The following is a 10382-nucleotide window of genomic DNA, read 5'->3' on the forward strand; positions in this document are numbered from 1 at the left end:
GAATTAAATGCGATTAAAATCCGCCCCAATCCGGAGAGTTTCGCTTTAAAAATAAATTAAATTTTGGGTTTTTTTTCTCCGAGCGTTTTCGGCTGGATCGGAGAATTCCCGGAGCCAAAGAGGCAGCGGCGCTTGGCGCTCTCCAAATTCTGGCTTTTTTTCCCCAAATTCCGGTTTTTTTTTCTGCCCCAAATTCCGGCTTTTTCTGCCCCAAATTCCAGCTTTTTTTGCCCCAAATTCCGGCTTTTTCTGCCCCAAATTCCGGGTTTTTTCCCCCCAAATTCCGTCTTTTTTCCCCCAAATTCCGGCTTTTTCTGCCCCCAAATTCCAGCTTTTTTTGCCCCAAATTCCGGCTTTTTCTGCCCCAAATTCCGGGTTTTTTCCCCCCAAATTCCGTCTTTTTTCCCCCAAATTCCAGCTTTTTTTGCCCCAAATTCCGGCTTTTTCTGCCCCCAAATTCCGGCTTTTTCTGCCCCAAATTCCGGGGTTTTTTTGCCCCAAATTCCGGCTTTTTCTGCCCCAAATTCCGGCTTTTTCTGCCCCAAATTCCGGCTTTTTCTGCCCCCAAATTCTGGGGTTTTCTGCCCCCAAATTCCGGCTTTTTTTGCCCCCCTTCTCCGGAGGGATTTTTCTTTTTTCCCCCTTCCCCCCCGATGCGGTTTTGTCCCAGAAATTCCAGACATTGGGGAATGAGGGCGGATAATTAAAAAAAGCTGCTCGGGCAGGGCGAGGGGAGGCGAAGCTGCTGCGCAGCGGGGAAAGGGAGAAGAAAAAAAAAATAAATAAATTAAAATTCGAAATACACAAGGAAGAAAAGGAAAAATAAAGAGGAAAACTGAAAGAAAATTCGGATTTCACCTTTTTTCCTCCGTCGGGGGAAACCGCTCGGGAAAAGCCCAACCCGCGACCGAGGAGCTGAGGGAGAAATTGGATTTTTTGGGGGGTTTTTCCCCAAATTTTTCTCTCCCGGCCCCGGTTTTTTTTTTCCCTAAAGGGCCAAACCCGAGCGCGGCCCCCAAAGCGCCCCAGGCCCTGCAGAGCCCGAAATATTCGGAATAAAAATCAAATTTCGGCCGAAATTTGCGGCTCCGAGGGGGAGGAAGGAGCGGCCGAGGGAGGAAGGCGAAGGAGGAAGAGGAAGGGGGGGGGGGGCGATAATTAAACCGTAATTAAACCATAATTAAACGGGGGGGGGGGGGGTTATTTTCGACCGCAAAAAGCGGATTTTCCACCGCTGCAGCGCAGACGGAATGAAAGAACCAAAAACCCAAACAAAATAGAAATTATGAAAATATGAATAGATATAAAACAATATATTATTTTTATTTTTTAACCCAAACTTCGCCCGTTTATCACCGCCATAAAAACGCGCACGGGGGGCGAATTTCGGCCGGGGGATTGATGGGGAAATGAGGAATTTTTTTGCGGGTTTTTTGCCGGTTTTTTGCCGGTTTTATTGCCGGTCTTTTGAGGTTTTTTCCCCGGTTTTTTGCGGGTTTTTTCCCCGGATTTTTTTCCCCTTTTTTTTTGCCACTTTTTTGCCGCTTTTTCCCCGCTTTTTTGCCGCTTTTTTGCCGGGTTTTTTGCGGGATTTTTGCCGCTTTTTTCCCGGGTTTTTGCCACTTTTTTGCCGCTTTTTCCCCGCTTTTTTGCCGGGTTTTTTGCCGCTTTTTTCCCCGCATTTTGCCGCTTTTTCCCGGGTTTTTTGCAGGATTTTTGCCGCTTTTTTTGCTGGGTTTTTTTTGCCGCTTTTTTCCCGTTTTTTTTGCGGGATTTTTACCGCTTTTTCTCCCGGCTTTTTTGCGGGATTTTTGCCCCTTTTTTTTGTTGGTTTTTTTTGCCGCTTTCCCCCCGGGTTTTTTGCGGGATTTTTGCCGCTTTTTTCCCCGGTTTTTCGCCGCTTTTTTCCCCGTTTTTTTTTTGCGGGATTTTTGCCGCTTTTTTGCTGTATTTTTTGCCGCTTTTCCCCCGGGTTTTTTGCGGGATTTTTGCCGCTTTTCTCCCGTTTTTTTTTTTTTTTTTTTTTTGCTGTTTTTTTGCCGCTTTTCCCCCGGGATTTTTGCGGGATTTTCGCCGCTTTTTTTTTTGCCGCTTTTTCCCCGTTTTTTTTTTTTTTTTTTTTTGCGGGATTTTCGCCGCTTTTCCCCCGTGTTGGTTTTTTTTGTTTTGTTTTTTTTTTTCCGCCGTTTTTTTGCGCGGGTTGCGGCGCCGCGCGGCCCGCGCAGCTCCCGGCCGGGCACGGGCAGATGTCGCTGTTGCTCCACGGAGGAGCCGCGGCCGCCGCCGGCGCCACCTTGACCCCCGTGACGCGCTCGGCGCCGTCTGAATCGCCAAGGCCACTTTCAATCCTGCGGCGCTCATTGGCCTCGCGTCACGTGGGGGGGGCCGAGGGAAAAAAAAAATAAAAAAAATAAAAAAAAAAATTAAAAAAAAAATAGAGAGGAAAAAAATAAAAAAATAAATAAAAAAGAGGCGGGGGTGGCGGCGGGGAGGGGAGGGGGCGAGCGCGACGCGTGGGTAATTACCGCGCTCCGGCTTTTTATTTTTTTAATTATTTATTTTTTTTTCCTCACATCCCTTCCCCTTCTATTTTTTTTTTTTTTCCTCCCTCTCTCTCTCTCTCTCTCTCTCTCTCCTCCTTCCCCCCCTCGCTAAAAAAAAGATGTCAGCCCCTGGCTGGAGTATTCCTGGCTGCTGCCGCCGAAAATGTCCTGTCCGGGCAGCGCGGCCGCCGGCGCCTTCCTGATGGAGCCGCTGGCGCGGCCCGAGCCCTTCGCGCCCGCCGCGGGGCTCTTCCCGCAGCCCGGCGAGTTCGCGGCCCTGCGGAGCTGCCAGAAGCGCGACGAGGCCTCGCTGGGCTCCTTCCCGTCCTACCTGGCCCAGCTGGACTCCTGGGCCGAGCCCAAGGGCGCCTTCCGGCCCGAGCCGCCGCCGAGCTGCGCCTTCCCCGGCGTCAAGGAGGAGAGCGGCTGCTGCCTGTTCGCCGAGGAGCGGCCCCGCAGCGCCGCCTTCGCCGCGCAGCCCTGCCCGGGCCGGCCCGAGGGCAGCGCCGCCGCCTTCTACCCCTACCCCGAGGCGCAGGAAGGGCCCGAGGCCGCCGAGCTGCAGCCCGGGCTCCGCGGGGAGCGCCTGCAGGCGGCGCCGGGCCCCGAGCGCGGAGCGGCCCCGATCCCGCCGGGCTCGGCCCGCGGGGCGAGCGCGGAGCAGCCGCGGGGCGAAGTCAAAGCGGAAAAGGCCAAAGCGGGCGCGGGGCAGGCGGAGAAGGAGCCGGGCAAGAGCGCGGACGGCGGCAGCAGCGAGAACTCGGACAGCGAGGCGAAAGGTAAGGCGGGAGAATAAATTAATTAATTAATGAAATGGAATCAGTCGGCGTTTGGCCCCCGCGCCGGCGGCGAAGGGGTTAAAGCCGGGCCGGACCGCGCTCGCTGCTCCGCCGGGCTCTCCCGCGGAAATTGGGGGGAAAAATGATCCGGATGGGGGGAAAAAACCCCAAAAATAAATAAATTTATATTCGGCTTCAAGCGGCCGGGCTTGGAAAGAGAAATATTCAAATATTCAAATATTCAAATTCTCAAATATTCAAATATTTGTGCGTTTGGGGGGTGAGAGGGGAGAAAGGGGAGCAGAGAGCGCGGGGTGCGGGAAAAGGATGGAAAATGGGGTTTGGGGGGAAATTCGGTGTTCGGTGCGGGAAAAAGGATGGAAATTGCTTGGTGCAAAAACAGGATGGAAATTCGGTGTTTTGTGAAAAAAAAAGGATGGAAATTGTTTGGTGTTTGGTTCAAAAAATGATGGAAATTCGGTGCTTGGTGCAAAAAAAGGATGGAAATTTGGTTTTTGGTGCGGAAAAAATGATGGAAATTGTTTGGTGTTTGGTCCAAAAAATGATGGAAATTCGGTGTTTGGTGCAAAAGAAAAGGATGGAAATTTGGTGTTCGGTGCAAAAAAAAAGATGGAAATTTGGTGTTTTGTGCGGAAAAAAGGATGGAAATTGTTTGGTGTTTGGTGCCAGAAAGAGGATGGAAAATCGGAGTTTGGTGCAGAAAAAAAGGATGGAATTTTGGTGTTCGGTGCGGAAAAAGGATGGAAATTTGGTGTTCGGTGCAAAAAAAGGATGGAAATTTGGCGTTTGATGAGGAAAAATGGATGGAAATTCGGTGTTCGGTGCATAAAAGAGGATGGAAATTGTTTGGTGTTTGGTGCAAAAAAATGATGGAAATTCGGTGTTTGGTCCAAAAAACGATGGAAATTCGGTGCTCGGTGCGGAAGAAAGGATGGAAATTCGGTGTTGGGTGTTTGGTGCCAGAAAGAGGACGGAAAATCGGATTTTGGTCTCAGCAAAAAGGCTGGAAAAGGGAGTTTGGTGTCAGAAAAAGGACGGAAATTTCGTGTTCGGTGTCTGAAAAAGGATGAAAATTCGGAGTTTGGTGCAGAGAAAAAAGGATGGAAATTCGGAGTTTGGTGCAGAGAAAAAAAGGATGGAAATTTGGTGTTTGGTGCAGAGAAAAAAAGGATGGAAATTCGGAGTTTGGTGCAGAGAAAAGGGTGGAAATTCGGAGTTTGGTGCAGAGAAAAGGATGGAAATTTGGTGTTTGGTGCAGAGAAAAAAAGGTGGAATTTTGGTGTTGGGTGCAGAGAAAAAGGTGGAATTTTGGTGTTGGGTGCAGGAAAAAGGACGGAAATTCGGATTTTTGTGGTCTTGGCTTTGGCACCGCGGGGATTTTGGGGGGTTCTGGGCTCCTTGCGATTTTCCAGCGGGGCGCACCCCGATTTTCGCCCCTTTTTTTTCCCCCATTTTTTTCCCCCATTTTTTTCCCTTCATTTCCGCGCGCGGGGCGAGGGTTGGGTTCGTCCGGCGGTCAAAGAGAGAAAAAAAGAGAAAGAATTGAAATGAAAATAAAATAATTAAAAAAAGAAAGAAAGGAGAGAAAGGAAAGAAAGGAAAGAAGGAAAAGAAGGAAAAGAAAGGAAATAAAGGAAAGAAAGGAAAGAAGGAAAAGAAGGACAAGAGGCTGGGAGCGGCATCGGCAGCTCCGGGCGGGATCTGCGGCTCCGGCCAGGGCTGGGCAGAGGCTCCGGAAAAGGCGAGACCATTCCAAATCTTTTTGCAGCGCAGCTTTTCCCGTTCGTCTGCCCCGTTCCCGCCGTGCTTGGATTTTCTGGGGGGAAAAAACCAAAATTTTTACTGGGAAAAAAAAAAAAAAAACAAAAATGTCAAGAAAATCCCGCTGGGATCTGAGCCCGGCTTGGCCTGCGCTGAGCGGACTCAAACACCCCAAAATCCCGGCCCCGGGCCCAAACCCCCAAATTCTCCCTTTTTCCCCCCCCTCCCCGCCTTTTATTTTGAATAATTCCCATTTTTGGCTTGGCACCGGGAGGGGAAATGATTTTATCTGAGGGCTGAGCTGCGATTACACCCAAAAAAACCCCGAGAAATGGGGAAAAAAACCCAATAAAAAACCAAGGAAAAAAAAAAAAAGCACCAAAACAAAGGGAAAAAAAAAAAAAAAAAGCAAAGTCAAGGTTATCAAAACGCCGCAAAGCGAAGCTGCACAAAAGCGCCGGGAGAGGTTTCGGTGCCAGATAACCCAAAAATAAAAAGTGTTTTTTTGTTTTTTTGGGTTTTTTTTTTGTTATTTTGGGCTGGATTTGCGCAGTGGGCGGAAAGAACGGGGACAAAAAAAATAAATAAAAATAAAGATGATTTTAAAAAAAAAGGGATTATATAAAAACATAGAAATAAAAATCGAAAGGGATTTCTCGGCTCGGGTGTTGGGGATGCGCCGGGCTGGGCACATTTGGGATTTTTTTTGGGGGTCGCTGTCCCCAAAATTCGCTTTGGGGCGGATTCGGGCGATTTCTGTTCCTGAAACCCTCCCCAAGCTGCGGTTTTGTTCCCGTCGAGGTCACTTCGATCTTTATTTCTTTGATAAAAACCCCATTTCTGGTGGAATTTGAACGTCTGGGGGCACCCGAGGTCCTGAGGGGCGAACCCCGAATTTCCCCAGGAGCGGGGCCCGAGGATTTGCTGCGATTTTCTCGGATTTCCCCCAAATTCGGCTCCGCTCGGGTTTTCCTTCCTCGTGACCGAACTCCAGGATCCTCCGCTGTTCATTTGGGGGCCGCGAAATTTTCCCCAAATTCCCCCGATTTGCCCCAGTTCGTGCCCTGGCAGAGCAGCCCGGAGGGGAAAGCTGCGAAAATTCAACGATTTCACCCCAAAACGGCCCCGAACCGCGCCGGGAAAGGATTTGGGGTTTTCGGGGTTCTCGGGGTGATCCGGGGAAGCCCCAAATTCATCGGTGCCCGCGGGGGGTTTTAATTAGCGGCCGTTAATTAGCGGGGCAGGCGGGAGATTTTCACCCCGCGCTCCGACCCCGATTTATTCCACAAATCCCCTTTTCTTTTACCCCCGAAATCTGATTGGTGTCCCCCAAACCCCGGCGAATGCGCCCCAAAATCCCCAGTTCTCTCCTCCAAACCCCGTTCTTGTCCCCCCCAAAAATCCCATTTCCCTCCCCAAATTCCGATTTATCCCCTCCAAACTCGATTCTCTCCCCAAACCCCGATTCTCTCCCCAAACCCCGATTTTTCTGCCCTAAACTCGGTTCTTTCCCCCAAAATCCCCATTCCCCTCCCCAGCCCCATTTTATCTCCTCCACACTCGATGCTTCTTCCCCAAAACCCCATTTCCTTCCCCAAACTCAATTATTTCCCCCCAAAACACCATTCCCCTCCCAAAATTCCGGGTTTTTTTCTCCTCCAAACCAAATTTATCCCCCCCAAAAATCTGATTTATCTGTCCAAAACTCGATTTATCTCCCCGAAACCCGGTTTGTCTCCTCCAAAACCGATTCTTCTCCTCAAAACCCCCTTTTTTCCCCTCAAAACCCGCCTCATCTCCCCAAAAATCCGATTTATCTCCCCAAAAATCCGATTTATCTCCCCAAAATCCGATTTATCTCCCCAAAAATCGGATTTATCTCCCCAAAAATCGGATTTATCTCCCAAAAATCTGATTTATCTCCCCAAAAATCCGATTTATCTCTCCAAAATCTGATTTATCTCCCCAAAAAATCCGATTTATCTCCCCAAAATCTGATTTATCTCCCCAAAATCTGATTTATCTCCCAAAAATCGGATTTATCTCCCCAAAATCTGATTTATCTCCCCAAAATCCGATTTATCTCCCCAAAAATCGGATTTATCTCCCCAAAAATCTGATTTATCTCCCCAATCCCGGTCTCTTTTTTAAGCCCCGGCTCCCCCAAACGCCTCCATTTAAACCCGAGTTTAGGGCCGAATAAATCTTTATTTTACCCCGAATAAACCTTGATTTAAACTCCATTTCCAACCGAATCAAACCTTTATTTAAACCTGATTTTCGAGCGGGGAAAAAAACCCATAATTTAAACCCGATTTTGGGGGCGAATAAACAAATTTTTTCCCCCGACTTTCGAGCCGGAACCCCCCGTTATTCAAACCCCACTTTCGTGCTGAATAAACCTTTATAAAAACCCCATTTCGGGCCTAATAAAACTTTATTTAAACTCGGCTTTCCAGGCCGGAAAAAACCTTTATTTCACCTCGATTTCCGTGCGGGCAGAGTCTGATTTGAAGGCGAATTTTCGGTCCAGGAAAAGCCATTTTTTAAACCCGATTTCGGACCCTCGCAGGGCCGGACTTTTATGCCGGAAAAAGCTTTATTTAAACCCGATTTTCATGCCGAATAAACCTTGATTTATACTCGATTTTCTCGCGGAAAAAACCCTTCTATAAACCCGATTTTCGGGCCGAATTCAGCCCCCGTTTCTGTGCGATAAAACCCTCGCATAAACCCCATTTCCCGGCGGATAAACCCCTCGTATAAACCCCATTTTTCTCGCGGAGAAAAACCCAAAAAACCCCGTTTTCTCATAGGAAAAAAAAAAAAAAAAAACAACAAAATACCCAATAACTCAATTTTCTCACGGAAAAACCCCAAACAACCCCATTTTCTGGCGGAAATAACCCAATTTTCTCACGGAAATCCTCCCAAATAACCCCAATTTCTCACAGAAAAAAACCCCTATTCAACCAAATTTTCTCGTGGAAAAAAAAAACCCCATATGAGCCCATTTCTTGGGAAAAAACCCCATTTAACCCCATTTTCTCCCGTTAAAAGCTCCCCTGATTTAAACCCGACTTTCGGGCCTAATTCAACCCCTATTCCCACGCGTTAAAATCTTTGTATAAACCAATTTATTTTTTTCAAGGAAAACTCTCATTTCACCCCATTTTCTGGGGGCAAACCCCCATTTTCCAACGGGGGGAAAAAATACCCATTTAACCCCATTTTCTCTCGGGAAAAAACCCATTTAACCCCATTTTCTCGCGGCAAATCCCTCATTTTCTCTTGGAGAAAAAAACCCCAAAACCCATTTTTCTCTCGGATAACCCCAAATTTCTCTGGAAACCCCCACTTTCTCCGTGACCCCCCCACTTTCTCCGGGACCCCCATTTTCTCTGGGAACCCCCCATTTTCTCTCGGGGGAAAAAACCCCGAAACCCCATTTTCTCTGGGAAAACCCCCCACTGCCCATTTTCTCTCGGATAACCCCAATTTTCTCCGGGACCCCCATATTCTCGGATAACCCCCACTCTCTCCGGATCCCCCCATTTCTCCGTGAGCCCCCCACTCTTTCTGTGGGTCCCCCACTTTCTCCGGGACCCCCATTTTCTCTGGAAACCCCCATTTTCTTTGGGAATCCCCATTTTCTTTGGGAATCCCCATTTTCCCCGGATCCCCCCATTTTCTCTCAGAACCCCCACTCTCTCCGTGAGCCCCCCACTCTATCCGGATCCCCCCGCTCTCTCCATGAGCCCCCATTTCTCCGGATCCCCACATTTTGTCCGGATCCCCCATTTTCTCTTTAATCCCCCATATTCTCGGATCCCCCCACTTCCTCCGGATCCCCCCATTTCCCCGGATCCCCCCGCTCTCTCCGTGAGCCCCCATTTTCTCCGTGAGCCCCCATTTTCTCTCAGAACCCCTGCTCTCTCCGGATCCCCACATGTCTCCGGATCCCCCCATATTCTCGGATAACCCCCATTTTCCCCGGATCCCCCATTTTCCCGGGATCCCCAATATTCTCGGATAACCCCCATATTCCCGGGACCCCCCATATTCCCGGATCCCCCATATTCCCGGATCCCCCCATATTCCCCAGATCCCCCCATATTCTCGGACCCCCCATATTCCCGGACCCCCCATATTCCCGGATCCCCCATATTCCCGGATCCCCCATATTCTCGGATAACCCCCATATTCCCGGATCCCCCCATGTCTCCGGATCCCCCATATTCCCGGATCCCCCATATTCTCGGATAACCCCCATATTCTCGGATCCCCCCATATTCTCGGATCCCCCCATATTCTCGGATAACCCCCATATTCCCGGATCCCCCCATTTCTCCGGATCCCCCCATATTCCCGGATCCCCCGCTCTCTCCGGATCCCCCCATATTCCCGGATCCCCCCATATTCCCGGATCCCCCCATATTCTCGGATAACCCCCATGTCTCCGGATCCCCCCATATTCTCGGATCCCCCCCATTTTCCCCGGACCCCCCATATTCCCGGCTCCCCCATTTCCCCGGATCCCCCATGTCTCCGGATCCCCCCATATTCCCGGATCCCCCCATATTCTCAGATATCCCCCATATTCTCGGATCCCCCCATTTCCCCGGACCCCCCCATATTCCCGGATCCCCCATATTCCCGGTCCCCCCATATTCCCGGATCCCCGCTCTCTGCGCGCCCCCGGGCGCTGCGCGGGCGCGGCTGACGCCGCTGTTGTCTTTGGCAGAGGAGGCGGCGGCGGCGGGCGCGGGCGGGACGTGGCTGACGGCGCGCAGCGGGCGCAAGAAGCGCTGCCCCTACACCAAGCACCAGACGCTGGAGCTGGAGAAGGAGTTCCTGTTCAACATGTACCTGACCCGCGAGCGCCGCCTGGAGATCAGCCGCAGCATCGCGCTCACCGACCGCCAGGTCAAGATCTGGTTCCAGAACCGCCGCATGAAGCTCAAGAAGATGAACCGCGAGAGCCGCGTGCGCCAGCTCAGCGCCGGCTTCAGCTTCAGCTGAGCGCCGCGGCCGCCCCCGCGCAACGCGCCCGCCCGGCCCCTCCGCCGCGCCTTCCTCCGCCCTGCTTTCAATTTATTTCAGTTTAATTTTTTGGGGTTTTTTTTTTTGCTGTTTATTCTGTGTTTTATTGTTATTTTATTGGTTTATTTCCTTATTTTATTCTGTTATTTTATTGGTTTATTTCCTTATTTTATTCTGTTATTTTATTGGTTTCTTTCCTTATTTTATTCTGTTATTTTCTTATATTATTCTCTTA

General features: G+C 50.0%; 1 protein-coding gene across 1 annotated transcript; it reads left to right on the top strand.

Annotated features, from left to right (window-relative positions):
* The first annotated feature begins 2706 nt into the window (after positions 1 to 2706).
* LOC118701117 (homeobox protein Hox-C10-like) lies at positions 2707 to 10126 on the top strand. The gene is made up of 2 exons (XM_036405744.1): positions 2707 to 3322; positions 9849 to 10126. The coding sequence occupies exons 1-2, from the start codon at positions 2707 to 2709 to the stop codon at positions 10124 to 10126; spliced, it is 894 nt and encodes a 297-aa protein (XP_036261637.1).
* The last annotated feature ends 256 nt before the right edge of the window (positions 10127 to 10382 follow it).

The sequence above is a fragment of the Molothrus ater genome, unplaced genomic scaffold (assembly GCF_012460135.2).
Source record: "Molothrus ater isolate BHLD 08-10-18 breed brown headed cowbird unplaced genomic scaffold, BPBGC_Mater_1.1 matUn_MA719, whole genome shotgun sequence".
Taxonomy (NCBI): Eukaryota; Metazoa; Chordata; class Aves; order Passeriformes; family Icteridae; genus Molothrus; species Molothrus ater.

Coding starts and splice junctions, on each gene's coding strand:
- LOC118701117 (XM_036405744.1), top strand. CDS start 2,707: ATGTCCTGTCCGGGCAGCGCGGCCGCCGGCGCCTTCCTGATGGAGCCG. Junction 3,323..9,848: donor CTCGGACAGCGAGGCGAAAG/GTAAGGCGGGAG, acceptor TGTCTTTGGCAG/AGGAGGCGGCGGCGGCGGGC.